The sequence below is a fragment of the Scleropages formosus genome, chromosome 6, assembly GCF_900964775.1.
Source record: "Scleropages formosus chromosome 6, fSclFor1.1, whole genome shotgun sequence".
NCBI classification, from domain to species: Eukaryota; Metazoa; Chordata; class Actinopteri; order Osteoglossiformes; family Osteoglossidae; genus Scleropages; species Scleropages formosus.
This window is the reverse complement of record NC_041811.1, coordinates 90,437-106,212: the sequence shown is the minus strand read 5'-3', so window position 1 is coordinate 106,212 and position 15,776 is coordinate 90,437. Positions and strand designations below refer to the sequence as shown.

The 15,776-nt window shown below is 46.5% G+C and overlaps 2 protein-coding genes across 2 annotated transcripts in view; one reads left to right on the top strand and one right to left on the bottom strand.

Moving 5' to 3' along the window:
* Positions 1–6,456, top strand: part of LOC108931316 (BDNF/NT-3 growth factors receptor-like) — a 35,060-nt gene extending 28,604 nt beyond the window's left edge. The window contains exon 17 of the mRNA XM_018747011.2: positions 2,661–6,456. Coding sequence (XP_018602527.1) covers positions 2,661–2,846 — 186 coding nt within the window. The 3' untranslated portion in view covers positions 2,847–6,456. The remainder of the gene's footprint in view (positions 1–2,660) is intronic.
* Positions 6,457–9,482: 3,026 nt separating this feature from the next.
* LOC108931319 (E3 ubiquitin-protein ligase KCMF1) lies at positions 9,483–14,912 on the bottom strand. Its single transcript, XM_029253246.1, has 7 exons — positions 14,634–14,912; positions 12,672–12,839; positions 12,342–12,481; positions 12,138–12,239; positions 11,855–12,032; positions 11,486–11,768; positions 9,483–11,044 (listed from the first exon to the last, which is right to left on the bottom strand). The coding sequence occupies exons 1-7, from the start codon at positions 14,647–14,649 to the stop codon at positions 10,783–10,785; spliced, it is 1,149 nt and encodes a 382-aa protein (XP_029109079.1). The 5' UTR covers positions 14,650–14,912; the 3' UTR covers positions 9,483–10,782.
* Between the last annotated feature and the right edge of the window lie 864 nt (positions 14,913–15,776).

Genomic DNA, 15,776 nt, shown 5'->3' with positions numbered 1-15,776 from the left:
TAGGCTCTGGCTTACCATAATCCTGCTCAGGACAAGCGGTTGTAGACATTGGTTAGTTGGTTGAATAATTCTGACAGCTTGCAGTGAAGTACACCAACTGTTCTGGGATGTTACAGGTTAAAATACTAGTAAAAAGTAGAAAAGACAAAAAAGGGTGGCAACTAAGAACATAGAACAGATACAAGGTAATTGAGCAGGAAGACAACAGTGCAAAATGCATAGACTAGAGGAAACTAAAGTGGGTATGCAAAGGCGAAGAGATCTGAAGAAGCCTTAAGTCTGGATTTAAAAGCTGAGACAGAGGGAACATTCCTGATACTACCTGGAAGATTATTCCCCAGCTTTGATGCTCTATAGTTAAAAGCATGCACTCCTACTGAAATCTTTTTAAACATGGATTCTTTAAGATATCCTACACCTAACCAATATGGACTGCCATGCCCACGTCGCCGAGCCAACACAGAACACCTGGGGCGCAGCACAGACTGATGCATAAAGGGCAATGTCAGACCAGGAGCTGACACGGAACCTTATTCAGCCTTGTAGCTTGCGACTTCCTTACCGATACTCTGCTTCTCCCTGATCCCTAAGTCCTTTACCTGTCCCGTAACCCTAGTCCTTAGTCCTCGTACCTCCTCATGATCATCGACCTCTTGCCTGTGTACCGACCTTGCCTCTTGGATTGTCCCTGTTACGACGTTTGCGCCTCGAAGAGCTCTTGCCTGTCCTGTGACAAAGTCTCTTGGATTTCCCTGAATAAAGCACGAATTCCACTCCGCACTTGGGTCCACCACTTCCTTCCGGAACCAGCCATGACATGGACAAGGTTAAAAAGTTTAGGAATTAATAATATTGCAAAGGTTAGCTGGAGCAAGGCCATTAACTCCATTGTACATTAAGAGGAGGATTTTGTAATCAGTTGTAAATTTATCTGGAATCCAGTGTAGTGACTTAAGAACTGGTGTTATATGGTCATATTGTCTGGTCACATACCAGGTTGTATTTCCTGGTTCCAGGCAGAGTCCTGGCAGCAGCATTCGGAACCAACCGGAGACTGAACGCAGTCTGATACAGACAGTCTATTAAGAGGTATTACAATAACACACTGGCAGACAAATTGTTACTTTCTAGAAAGCCAAGGAGGGGTGAGCAACCACTAGCCCGTGGACCCCCAGAGGTTTTTTTTTCCTCCCTCAACCTTCAGTTGGGAGTTTTTGTTCCTTTCCCCGGCGGTGGCCAGTAGGTTTACTTGTAGCTCTATAATAAGTTCTTCATTATGGTTGCCATTAGTCGACTGTCTTCTTTGTTTGTATCATTTTTTCTTGCTGTATGCCTGTGTTAAAGCGCTCTGTGTCACTGCGTGAGAAGAGCGCTCTATAAAAATAAAAATAAATAAATAAAAATAAATAATCAATTGTGCTCGAGAAAACAGCAGACTAACCTGTCCCCATCTAGTCTAGTGAAAAAACACCTCCGTTTACCTTTATTTATTTACTTATATTTCTGAGCTGGAGGAGAAAGATAAAGATAATGTGTAACCCTGTAAATATATTGCACAATATATTACACGATTAGCAGATTTAACGTAAATTAAGCGAAATAACTTTATGATAGAGAGGAATTATTTTTTTTCCTAATTTCTTAGAGTTGATTGACTGGGTCAAACATCCAGTAGGATTAGAGCACAACTGGAAGTCCCGCCTTCCCACATGGTAGTTCTGTGAGGAGCCGCACTGATTCAGTCTCGTAACTGAACGTCTTGAGTAGAGCGCACACGCGAAACTTTTTTGACTGAGTGGGATAAAATTTAAGAAATTGAGAAAATCGCTCCACTGGTGTTTCCGTTGCACACGGATTCGGTCAGTTTTAATTTTTTTTTTTTTTTTTTGGCGCAACAACGAATTTTTACGCTAAGGCGTTGATGGCGAGCCACTCGAAGAACTGACTTGCAATTGGGATTCGGAAAATTGTGACTGGGGACCTATGGCATGATTTCCAGAGTGTGGTAGGAATAGCTCTGAAATGAATGGCGTATTCACCGCTGTAGGAAAAGGATTCGATTTCCAATCTTCAAGTGAGGAGTTTGGCAAGTTTTTTGTGTATACTAATTTAATACTATCTACTTGATGGACACGATTCCCTCAGTCTGTTGGAACTAATTTAACTTCGGTGATTGAAACTGGAAGCACTGAGAAATTAATATTTGAACTGTAAATACTGATTGTTTCACTGGTGTGTTAAACTCCAATTGTCAAACAAGTGTTAGCTTGGGTATGCCTAATAGTTATAATATTTGGGTGCACCCTTAGTTAGTCTAACCTACCTAGTTGCTACAATTTGTATGGTGTGTATTGTGTGTGAGCAAATTATTTTTTTTCCTTCCTTGTTGCTTTAAGTTATCAGAGTTAAGCTTCATGTTATTTAAGGTTATGTTTTACTGAAAATAATGTATATTATGAGAAACACAGTTTTTGGTAAAGTTTAATAGTTAATTTTAATAATTGTCAAATCAAGTGGTCATTTATTTACACCTCCACAGATGAACCTACTGGCCTTAGAACAAAACATTACACCACGTGTTACAAATGCAGCAGCAGGAAAGCCAGAACATAAAGGACATAATGTGGGAATGACCTCTGATCTGTGACCTTCTCTCTCAGGTCATTGAATGCATCACTCAAGGGCGCGTCCTGCAGCGACCGCGCACCTGCTCCAAGGAAGTGTACGACCTGATGCTGGCCTGCTGGCAGAGGGAGCCGCACTTGAGGATGGACATCAAGGATATCCACAACCGCCTGGTGAATCTGGGCCAGAGCTCACCAGTGTATCTGGACATCCTAGGATGAGCACCTCAACAGAGACACGTCTTTGTGTGGAGTTTATCACCTGTGTGGGACAGAAATGTTTGTATTTGACATGTGCACCAGGGAGATAGTATCAGCTCAGTTCCACTCCTGTGCCCTCAACATGAAAACAAAAGCATTTTGTTTGTACCTTTAATTTTCCCTTCTCTCAGGCTTTGTCATCTTGTTTTCCTGCTTTGACTGGAGAAAAAAATGCTGTTAAACTGTGGTAAGTTTTGTACACCTTTCCCATCTTCCTGAGCCCTTCATGTCCATGTTCCATTGTTACATGACTTGGTCTGTGAGGAACATGTTCAAGGTACCAGTGACCTACAGTCAACCGCAAAAAGAGGGAGATAAACAGCTCGTCTGGTGCACTGGCTCCTCACAATACGAACAATCAAGTTTTGGATTTTCCAAGATAACGTTGCGAGAGCCTCGTAACCCGGCTCCTCGTGTCTCAGTGGGTTAAATGATGAATGTTCAGAGCCTGCGGTTGGGATCCCTTATGCGCATTTGGGGGCCGGCCGTGCTCTGTGTTTCAGGTGTACCTCCATAGTCCTCCCGTTTAGAAAAAGCTCACAAAACCCATAAAAAAAGACAGTAAAATCACCCAGAAGTGGACCCTAGTGGGCAGGACTACGGTCTGAGTTTGAGCTCTGTCACCTGTTACGTGTCACCTTGTCATGTTAATGTTGTTTCAGTGGTGTGACGTTAAAAAAAAAAAAAGAGAAGACCAGGAACCCGTGACGGAGACCACAGAGGGGCCTGAGGTGCAACACTGCCACTCTGTGTCCTTTAGCTTGCAGTACGTAGGTACCACGGTTTCGTTTACCCCACGTTTCCGATTTGGGGTCTGAACGTGATGCTGAGAGGGCTGGAATTTGAGGTCTGAAAGGGTCAGTCTCATGTTACTCAGCCTTAAAAAAGCTATTAGTTTTCAAGACCACTTTGAGAAGCTGAGTGTTTGTATTATGACTCTTCATCTCTTTAAAACATTTAAAATATGAATTGACATGTTTTTACTAAAAAGCCATTGCCATAATGCAATGGGATTGAAAATATCTATAATGTAGTGCATATAATTTTTAACACCTGTTTTTACAGAGTAACCAAAAATAAGATCTTGTTGAAAAGGTCAAACAGTGCATAAAATAGCTAAAAATCTCCACGAAAAACAATAAAAATGTTTTAAGTGAAATGATGGCATCCAGACACGTTTCATGATGCTGTTTTTTTTTTTTTTTTTTTTTTTTCTTGGAGTGGTTGTCATAGTTACAGGTGAGGCTTCAGTAAAGCCTGATTGTTCCATCATGGCACATCAAGAAATGAACATGAGAATAGTGCAATCAATCAATGATATAATCATTTAAAGAACCCAAGGGCTTCACGGTCGCCACTATTATGAGCTGAGACGCTACGCAGTGTCATTACCGTCACAGGCACTTTGCTGTAAAAGTTTATGAGACTGACCCAAAGGCATTATTTATAAATGCAACATTGTTAATAGACTCAATATTGCTATTTGGAGGATATAACAAATGTTTTGTCCTAAATGTGACCAGTCTGAGGGAAGCGAGGACAGCGAAAGATTCCCTGTGCATCGTGCTCAAAGCCCCAACCACTGTGCTGTGGAAATACTATGTATATTTGTCCACACAGGATTACAGACAAAAAATGTTGGTCCTATTGGCACATTTTTCATGTATGTCCATTATCTGTATCTGTGAGGAAGGACATTCGATGCCTCAGCACTACGGAGGGAGGGACTGAGTGAGGGACAGAAGTGCGTTTGTGCCCGTGAGCAGTGCCTTTCTTGTCCCCCACTTTGTCAGGTTTTCTGAAGTCTCTCTCTTTGGGAAAGGAATTTGGAGATGCGTTTAACACCTTTCAGTACCTTCTGATACCGGATGGAGGTCTAAAGCGTGACTGTGAATCTTCTCCTGACGGGAACCAGCCCTGACCACGGTAACACCACAGCTTGGTGTACTGAGTTACACAGCTGTGTCTGAGGACACCAGGACTGTAGATGAAGAGGTTTATTTTACTCTGTGCAGAGACACCTGGAGAAAGAATCATAAAAACAGGGCAAAGACTGTCTGTTCCCACAGAACTCGTCTCTCGTAATGTGTCTTCTAGGGGAATGTGAATAAACGTCCCGCATTGCGGACACGAGCTTACTGCTGTTACGAGTGCGGTCAATAGTGTGGTCAGCATCGCTGCTGACAGGTATGCGCTGCAGGGGCACTTTGTTGAACCTAGTAAGGTGACATTAGAATACTGTGCACTAGTTATGCAGTAGGGGAATTGCAGTCCATGGGGTCCTCGTGTTTCCAGATACAACTTTTTGGAGATTAAAACGTTTTGAACATTTATTCATTCGAGACTGCATTAAATTTTGTGAAACTCCTGTCTGTAATGCAGGACAGCAAGAGCCAACAGATGGCAGTGAAATGCACCCAAGCAGAAGAGCAGTATGAAACACCTGTAATTCCACTCCCTCCAACAGTGTTTATGGCTCATGTCTGCTGTTCCTGAGTGTCAGTGGTCAGTAACGAGACGAGGAATGCTTCACGTTTCTGGGATGAATCAATAAAACAAAGTCTTGAACAATGTTTTTACAGAAACTAAGCCATGCATTCATGGAGGGATATCTTTCTGGTCTAGCTCTTACTGCTTCTGACTTGGAAGCAAAAATGGCTTTGGGGTTATGAACAAATTGACAAAAACACTTTGGGCACAGCTGTTTTGGGAGTTTGCTGAGCTCTTGTACTTTTAACTGTTAAAGCAGCAGTCTGCTATAAAATAAAATGTTACTGCCCAGTACAGCTTACACTGCCTTTCACTAGTAAAACAGTATTGGACATGACTTAAACCCGATAGAGTACAGCGCATGGTGTGTATGGATTACGCTGCCTGTACCTTACTGTCACAACGTCTCCGCAGACACATACCCTGCCGAAGCCCAAGAAATACAGCAGATAGCCTGACTCATTCCCTTTGCATTTTCCTCATCTCCAGACTGTGTTCTCAGCGACACCTTCACGTTGAGCGAGCAGGACGCTTTGCCAGTCTGTGCAGTTCCTGTGATACGAACCTTTATTTCCTGTAAGTTTTCGACATCGGCGCCAACAGATGATGAGTAATAAAACGCATCTTTCAGTTTTGTTTTTACTGAAACTGTGAATTAATAATCTCTCTTTATGAATGTACTGCATGTATGCAACGGGGTACATCTTTGAATGTATATTTATTTCTGCCTTTCCCTTACCACCTAATTCATACCAGGCGAGTGGCTGTGTCCTGCGTCTGTGGCTCTGGAGTTTACGTTTCCATCACAGGAACCTCAGTGGGTCTGTCAAACACGGTAAAAGCGGTCAGACCATCATCTCTGTTCATCTAAACACAATGGGGAGTACCTGTTGTAATAACATCTATTTCAATAAAGCTGTTGTCTTTCAGTGCTCTTGGCCGGTGTGTCTTTGTGGCAATGTGTGCGTGGTACACGGCAAAGCGTCCCGCAGGTGTGCTGAGCCTTTGTGTGGGGCTCTGTCAACATTCTTTTCTAATGGGGACTGTGAGATGCTCCTTGGTGGATGCAGATGCAGAGATGTTAGTGATTGTATAGCTCATACCCTGGGATATCATGGAGTAATGGCTGGTGTGTGAGTGGTGGTATATTACATCATTTAATTAAAATTATAGCCACCATTTATTTGCCTGTTTTTTTTGACTGCTCGGGAAATTTAAAATTCCAGTTCATATCTCAAATTCATAACGTGTATTCGTTCTCATATGTTCAAACAAACATATGAGAACAAAGTTCAAATAAACTTCACTAAACTATGATGGAATCATGTACAGTTATTAATGAAATTATTTAAAATGATCTGATAAGGATTCTCCCTGGGCTCCTCCGTTTGGGGGTATACCAGGCATGGCCAACTGGGATGAGGCTCCGAGGTTGGCCCAGGACACGCTGGAGGGATTATATCGCACAATTGGCCTGGGAATGGCTGGGGGTCCTCCAGGCTGAGCTGAAGGAAGTTGTGGGGCACAGGGGTGGCTGGGTCTCTTTGCTCCCCCTGTTGTCACCGCGACCTTAGACGGACAAACCGGAAAGAAAATGGATGGATGGATGGTAAAGTGAATAACATTGATTATCACATTACAATGGCACCTGTCAAGGGGTGGGATATATTAGGCAGCAAGTGAACAGTCAGTTCTTTAACTTGATGTGTTGGAGGCAGGAAAAATGGGCAAGCGTGTGGATCTGAGCGACTTTGACAAGGGCCAAATTGTGATGACTGGACGAATGGGTCACAGCATCTCCAAAACTGCAGGTCTTGTGGAATGTTCACAGTATGCAGTGGTGAGTACCTACCAAAAGTGGCCCAAAAAAAGACAACTGATGAACTGACGACAGGGTCGTGGGAACCGTGTGGGGAGTGAAGGCTGGCCCGTCTGGTCCGATCCCACAGAAGAGCTCCTGTAACACAAATTGGTGAAAACCTTAATGCTGGTCATGATAGAAAGGTGTCAGAACATACAGTTCATTGCACCTTACTGCTGATGGGGCTGCAGACAGGTCAGAGTGCCCATTCTGACCCGTCCACTGCCGAAAGTGCCTGCAATGGGCATGTAAGCGTCAGAACTAGACCATGGAGTAATGGAAGAAGGTGGCCTGGTCTGATTATCTTTTTTTTTTAGATCATGTGAACAGCTGGGTGCGTGAGCATCTACCTGGGGAAGAGATGGCAGCAGGATGCACTATGGGAAAGAGGCAATGTGATGCCCTGGCCAGCATTCTGCTGGGAAACCTTGGGTCCTGGCATTCATATGGATGTTACTTTCACACGTACCATCTACCTAGATTGTTGCAGACCATGTACATCCCTTCCTGGCAATACTATTCCCTGATGGCAATAGCCTCTTTCAGCGGGATAATGTGCCTTGCAACACTGCAAACATTGTCCAGGAATGGTTTGAGGAACATGACAAAGAGTTCAAGGTGTTGACTTGGCCTCCGAATTCCCCAGAGCTCGATCCTATCAAGCATCTTTGTGATATGTTGGAAAAACAAGTCTGATCCATGGAACCACACCTTGCAACTTACAGGACTTAGAGGATCTGCTGCTAACATCTTGGTGCCAGATACCACAGGACACCATTAGAGATTTTGTGGAGTCCATGCTGACAGGTCAGACTGTTTTGGTAGCATGAATGGGACCTACACAATATTAGGCAGGTGGTTCTACTGCTTTGGCTGATCGGTGCATAAGTAGATGTATTTATTTACATGTAAATTTATCACTTTTCCCCAGTTTCCTTGTGTCAGCCTCAAGGTCTCAGGGCCAGACATTTCATGGTGTACCTCTTTTCCTCTTGCCTTGTGGATTCCATGTGAGGGCTTGTTTGGTGCTGTTTGAAGCTGGCTTACAGAGAGTATGTCCAGTCCCCATCCATTGTCACTTGAGTATTTCCTCTTCTGCTGGGGTCTGGTTTGTTTGCTGCCACAGCTGCTGGTTGCTGTTGTCAAACCAGTGGAGTTGGAGGATCCTTCTCTGGCAGTTGTTGAGGAAGATCTGAACTCTGTTGGAAAACCGCAGTGGCTACCACCATGTCTCGGCCCCATACATCAGCGGTTGAACAGGTCTTCAGAGACAGGTCCTTGGAGTTCTAAACAGTCTTCAGTTGCAGGAAGGCTGCTCTTGCTTTACCAAGCCTTCCAAGACAGGAGAATAGAATCCAGTGGTTGAAGTTGTTGAATACTGCCGACTGGCCGAGGACGATGAGAGGGAGGCGGCTCTAGTTGACTGGAGCGCATCAGACACTACCAGGAGTGCTGTCTCGGTGGAGTGACCAACTTCGAATGCAGACTGATGTCCATTGAGGAGATGGTCCTGGGTGAGAAATTCAGATAGTTCTTCACAGGCTGCCCATTCTAGAATTTTACACAAAAAAGGGCCTGTAGTTTTGGACTGAATTAGGATTCAGAGACTGTTTCTTTACCTGAGGTGAAATGAGGGTAGTTTTGAAGGCACATGGGAAGCAGCCAGAGGAGAGCAAGGAATTTGTGATCTTGGCGATAAGAGATAAATTACAAGGAATTGTGCTGTAGGAGAGACAAAGGGATCAGATTGAGGTAGGAGAATTCTGCTTAGGGTCAGGATCAGGTTCTGTGTGAGATCAGAAGATTGGAAGTTTGATGTTCCGAAAGGGATCTGGATTGTCGGGAAATCTGCCATGAAGAGTGTAGGAAGATAACGAGAACCCGTTGGTGCTGGAATGAACTTCGTCTCAGAAGATTGAGGTGTAAAAAACTTGAGCAGTGAGGACAAGGGAGGAGGGATGAGAAAGTGGTGAAAAGATTGGAAGGATTCTTACCTGTAGATTGTACTTCATTATAGAGGAAATGAGTCATCATGGAGGAAATTGTTATTGCTTCTCAGCTCAAAGACTGAAGTCAAAATTAAAGAGAATGGAGCCTGAAACTTAGCAAGTTGCACTATGCTCAGGGGTGCTTTTCTGGGGGGACACATACTCCCACAGCCCGCCCGCCCGCCCACACACACACACACACACACACACACACACACACACAACAGCAAGGAGGTCAACTCTTCATCAAAAGCTGTGCGCAGTTTTATTGTTGTATTCTAAATTTACATTAAAAAATGAAAATTTGCCCATGTCCTAGAACCATTACGAAAGTTAACGCACAAATTCAATATACATCTCATTGTATTTTACATAGAGGATAAGAGTATAGGCATGGAGGTGGCATGAGTCATTACAAGAATTAAAAAAACAGAATAAATAGAAGGTGCTATCTCCAACAGAAAAAACCAGAATGCCTTTCTTCAAAAGAAAAGGGGATAATGGCGAAAAAGCCTGCGGTTCTTCATCCACAGCGCACAACTCAAGTGCTGTGGGTTTGGAAAGGGCTCAGCTAACAACTTAAGAGGAGAAAACCTTGTAGAAAGGAGCAGTACAAGCTTGGACCGAGCAGGTCGTCTGTACAAGTGCATAAATGAGAATCTACATTGGGTGCTTAACAGTTGATTACTAAAACATCACAATATTTCAGAAAATATAAGCAAGATTTTTCTTCCTTTTTCCTGTCTGTTGATCATCGTTTCCTCTTAAACACAGGAACTCTCCAGGTTCTTGGTTCCATCGTGTAATTTTGCATGTTTTTGCGAAGATTGATGCCAGACCTGCAGGCTGGTGAAGTGAAAAGAGGCCACGTGTGATGTCACATGTGGTGACGCCACATACGGCAACATCACACGGAGCAGTAAGAAGGGGGCACAGGACAGAGTGGAGCTGTGAGATGACAACACTGCACATTTTAGTAGCGACTGCAGGTTCCCATATAATAATAATAATAATAAAGAAAGAAGTCCCTCGGTTTGTTGATCTTTGTTGTACTTCCCGTTCAAGTAACCCTTAAAATGCTGAAAGAAAGCTTTGGGGCATTTTTTCCTATTTTAATGACAGAGTCATTAAAACTCATGCATGCTGCAAATGACATCATGCAGTAGTTACGGTAAACCATCCAAGCACTTTTTATTCATTAATATTCATAAATACACAGAGCAGCTTCTTTGAGGAGAGTTGGTGTCCTCTGCAGTGTTGAAGGATTTTCCGGGAGAGCTGCTCAAGGGGGCAGCGGAAGGTGCCTCTCGCGCCACTGCTGACGGCACTGAACCACCAAAGTCGGCATTAATCGGCTCCGCATACAATCCAGCTCTCGTGTTTTTATACGCGTTTACTTCTACGCTTGCGCCCTCTCATCTTCGTGAGCGTACACAATGCAACAAGGGAGACAGAGAGACCTGCAGTTACAATCACCGAAAAACAAACCCAGGGAGAGGTGTCGTCCACTTGTTGGCAGTTACAGCACAGAGGACAGTGTCTGCGCTGAGGGACGACATCAAAGAGGTGCTGGAGGCGGCTCCTTCCCCGTGTTCCTCTCCTTCAGGTTGAGATTCTCGAGGGCAACGTCTAAAGGCATAATATCCACGCAGCCCATGGCGCCAAAGTCGGCGAAGTCTCGGCGCTCGTCTTCGTCTGACGAAGAGCTCTCTTCCCGCATCAGCGTGGACAGCAGCAGCTCCTGGACAAAGAGGCTACGATCGGCACGCTCGCTCTCCAGGATCTGCCGCTCCGCCTCAGACATTTTCGGCTCATTCAACCTGCCGCGCAATTGGGGGGGGACAGGGTTACTGCATGGACAACCTGTGCTGTGACTGGAGCGCACACACTCGCAAAAACAAGTCAAAGAAGGAGCCCCAGTCAATATGAATGTGTATGAATGTGCAGAAAATGGATCGAAAAGAAACTGTCAAACTCGACGGCCATTAAAACCAAATTTTGGAAGAGGGGTATTGGAGCGAATCCCTCCCACCTTCAATCACAGAACTATAAAGGACCCATAATCCTCCATGCTTGGGCTTTGTCTGTCTCTGTGTAGCCCCCCGTGAACCCAGAGTCCAATGGAACCCTGACGTACTAGCAGGGTAACACAGAGAACTGCAGGCAATGAGCTGTCGTGCAAGCAGGAAGCAACCCGGTGCCTGAGCAGGAAGCGGGACCCAGATATTAGCTGCCTGGTGTGAGACCTGAGCATGACTCACCGGGTCAGGAGGAACTGGGAGCTGTGGGAAGTGGGCGGATTGCTGTCGCAAAGCGCTGCATTTGCGGCGACGCTCGGCTGCGGGATCGAGGTGCTGACGCTGCTACCGTTGGAGCGCCGAGAGGCGTTGCGTGCCGTCTCCAGCTGCTGCCGAGCTGCCTGCGCCTGCTGCCGTTCCAGCTGAAGCTGCATCTGCAGTTGCTGGAGCTGCGACGCAGAGGGCCCCGAGGAGTTCAGCTGCCCCCCCGCAGAGCGCCGAACGCCAGACAGCTGCGACAAAAGCTCTGTGGAGGAAGAGCACAGCTGGTATAGGAAGGCCTGCGCACACAGGAAGAGACTCGATGCTGCAAAGGCTTCTGGAAAGGCTCACCTGCGATGGGATCCATGGCTTCCCGGTTGCTCGGAGAATAGGAGGCGCTCTGAGAAGAGGAGAGGCCCCCAGCCGAACTGCTAGTAAAGTGCATGTTGGACCTGCGGGCGCGAGGACCCCCGAGGCCCCGCCCTGGATGGAACATCCTTCGAACGTGCCGCACGCCGCTTGACTCGTCGTGAATGGGGTGGTTAAGGAACACAGAGGGGGTGCCATCTGTCAGCAGGCACGAGTCCAGCAGGGCAAATTTTTTTTTTTTTTTTTTTTTAAAAGAAAAGGATATCAAATCTCTAGGTGCTCTGTGTTCAAGTGTGAGATGGGCGGCAAAGTCGTCTGTCACATGATTGGGGTCACCACCCGGTAACGCGGCACAGATCGGGCAAATCTGTGAAAGACACAAAATAAATGTGTGCAAGCTGCTTTGTGAGATGGTTCTGAGGACATAGGGATCCAGTAGTGCTTCTCGCTAGGACGACCACATACATACCACCTCTGTGGAAGTCTCTGCGTGCTCCGAGGTCACATGTTCCTGTAACGATGTTTCCGTGAAGCCCATTTTCCCACAGTAGGGACACGTGAAAGACTGCGGCTGCTCCACAGAGAATGCTTCACCGCCATAGTACAGGTCTGTGGATGACAGAGAATGTGACCGTGTTAACTGTAACCATATCCCACTGTGAGCCAATTCCAGTCCTTACATCACCAAAGCTCCCAGGGTTCACCCCACCTGTAACCCACTGTCTACACCAGTTAATATACACTGCGTGGGCTCTAACCAAAGCGTACCATAGTTACCATGTGTCACACCGGTACTTACCGAAATCAACCCTAGTTAATATACACTGCATCGGGTGTTCTGTAGTGTGTCTGGTCGTCGTGGCACCACTCTCATAGCACGAGGAACACAAGTCGTAGTCATAGCAGATTAAACACTTGTATCTGCGGCCCCGAAAATTTCCTTTCAAACACGCGTCACAGCTCACACCTGCAAGGGAGACACACGCAGGCATCAACACGCAGCATGGAACACTGCTATTTACCTCGCTGTTTACTGCTTGGTCCACATCACTTTCCTGACCTCCTAAGCTCTGGGTAAGGACCAAAGAACACGGTCACAGGTGCGAACAGCAGAAATGAGCTTCCTCTACAGGTGATCCTTCCAGGTGACACTCTGCCACCTGCCCACCGGCACCAGGGCTCAGTTGTGGCAACAGGTTTTCACTTGGACCGGCCCCTCGCTGTCCGCCACGTTTCACCCCAGACTGCACGGCTCTCAGGATCCCTGCAGTCCTCGACACACTCTGCACCAGCGAGGGCGCGACCCACGGAGGGACGAGCCCAGCGCTCGGACAAGCCGTACGATTTACCAGTCAGGCTCCGCCCCGTCGCCCCTGCGGTCACAGCTTTGGTACGAGTGGTGGCGCTAAGGATCAGTCCACAAGGGTGGTGGGGCTCACACTCAGACACGGGCTGTGGAGCTCAGTGGTCAGGGACACCTTCGTAATGCCCAAGTAGGAGGTTCCCTGGTGGCTTCTGCTAGAGTCGTACTGGACACCCCCCTGGAAGGGGCTAACTGGGACCACTGGGGACTACAGTGGCACCTAAAGCTCTGCTCAAGGAGGAGAAGGACATCCTGCGGACCACAACAGCATCCACATTTAAAGGGACAGCTGTGAACACTGGAAGTATTTGACCACACACATGCGCGCGCGCACCAGTGAAAAATAGAAGACTCAGATATAAACAAAGAAAAACCTTTAGATTTAGTTTACTTGAGTCACATGTCTGCAGCTATGTCTCTTTCTCTTAATACGATGCATAAATTGTACTTTTGCTGAGATGTACATTGCTTTGGACAAAAGCGTCTGCTAAATGAATAATATAAATGTAGGGCCAGGGTTTGAATTCCACCTCCTGCTGCACTGCCCTTGATTACAGCTCTGAAGTGACACAGTAAAAATTTCCCTGTTGTGCGAATGGTTAAACCAGTGTAAGCAGCAGCAGCTCACTGTACAAATATTACAGAGTCTGACAAAGAAATGGAGAAGAAGGTAATGACCCCCAGCAGTCCCAGAGGGAGCACTGAGCTTCAGGTTGAATGTTACCAGTGTTCAGTCAGTGCCAGTGTCAGAATTATACTACTGTTACAGCCAGGCTGGAGGTGTTGGACACCAGAATGTCAGTGTTCAGTCAGGGTCGGTGCAAAACAGTGTCAGTGTGTTCAGTCACAGAGTCGGTGTTGTTGAACCACACGGTATCAGTGTTCAATCACAGTGCCGAACTAAAGTGTCAGTGTTCAATCTCCTCCTCTACACGCTGTCCGTCTTAAGGAGCCAGTTAGTTTAGCCGCGCTGCGCCGCTCCACCTAACGGAAGTAGAACAGCTCGGACCCGCAGTCGTTCCCCGAAAGCGACACGGCGGCACGACTACTACCACTAACACACGCAGAGAGAGCCGAGCCGAGCAAAGAGAAGATCGGCGGCAGGAGCCCAATCCGCCGTTCCCACCGGGCCGAACGACGCTCCTCGCCCTGCTAGCCGAGTGCTAACGGACATGCTAACATGCTAAGGCGCTCCGCCGCCAGGCCGCAGCCTCCGGCACTCGGCCGCCCCCCGCAGCCCGTAGCCCGTAGCCCGTCCCCGGCGCTCTCCGATCGCGCTCGCCCTCGGCTCGTTCACGCGGGGCTCCGGCCTCCGGACTCACTCGACGAGCAGCCCAAAAGCGAGGCGCGCCGGGTGGAGCTGCGGAGGAGCAGGAGGAGACGAGCCGGCCTGCTCACCTTCATGTCGGGACATGATGGTCCACGCTGGCAGCCGCCGCTCGGGCGGATCGCAGCTGAGCACTGAGCGCCGCCGCCGCCGCGCAGACACGAAGCCGTATGTCGCTGCTCCTCTCCGACGCTCTTTCTCATAGAGGGGAAGGACTGTGGAAGTCTGGCTCTGCTCTGCCTCGCGCTTCCCCTCGGCCGTCTGTGCCCAGCGCCGCACTCTTGGCTCGCTGGCGGCGCGCACCGCTAGAGGGAGCCACGCGCCACATGCCCACACAGAGCGGCGGCGACACAGCAGCTCTTCCGGGTCAGCCGGGACGGAAGTTAATCTTCTTTTTTTTTTTTTTTTTTTTTTTAATTTTTTTTTTTTTTTTTTTTTAAATTATGAAACAAATCACATACAATACCAGAACGTTAATTCAGAACAGTCAACCTAGCCAGGGGAATTTTTTTTTTTTTTAAATAAAAAGGAAATTATAAACACTCCAATAACCAAATATTACATCAAGACCTTAAAAATATCACAATAAGAAACAGTCTTAATAGCCTTCTTATTATCACATTCCTTGATAGTGTCATGTACTGCTTAACTTCTTTAAGAAAAACAGAAAATATAGGCTTTTTATTAGCACATTTTGACCTGTGTATATGATATTTAGCCGAAATTATTAATAAATTAATGATATAAGCCTGTTTCTCTGTGTGCTTATCAAAACGGAAGAACCCAAACAGTACACATTCATGATTCATAATACAAAGCAAAATCCTTACACAATTTATGAATAATAAATTTTGAGACATCTCTCCATAGCTGTTTGGTATAACGGCGGTGCCAAAAGAGGTGAGGCACCGTCTCTGGGCGAAGGCTACAAAAAGAACAATTTACATCAATCCCATCCTTGAATTTTCTAAGAAAATGCTTGACAGGATAGAATTTGTGTATAATCCTGAAAGAGATTTCCTTAACCTTGTTGGTTAAGAAATATTTGTGAGTCAACAGCCAAACTTTCTCCCATGGGACCTTGTCAACAAAGGAGTTCCAATAAGCAGTGACATAAGGTAAGGTGGCAACTTCATTCCGAGTTAATCTTCTTTTGTGGCGGAGCCCAGACGGAAGTTGGCTCATTTTGAGCGAGTCGGGCGCTGGAAAGGCAG

Bases quoted from the DNA above. Each gene is read 5' to 3' on its own strand.
- LOC108931319 (XM_029253246.1), bottom strand. The intron at 12,240-12,341 runs GTATGTATGTGG...TGTCTTTCACAG, and splicing joins CAGAGACTTCCACAGAGGTG to ATTTGCCCGATCTGTGCCGC. The intron at 11,769-11,854 runs GTGAGCCTTTCC...CTTCCTCCACAG, and splicing joins AGCCATGGATCCCATCGCAG to AGCTTTTGTCGCAGCTGTCT.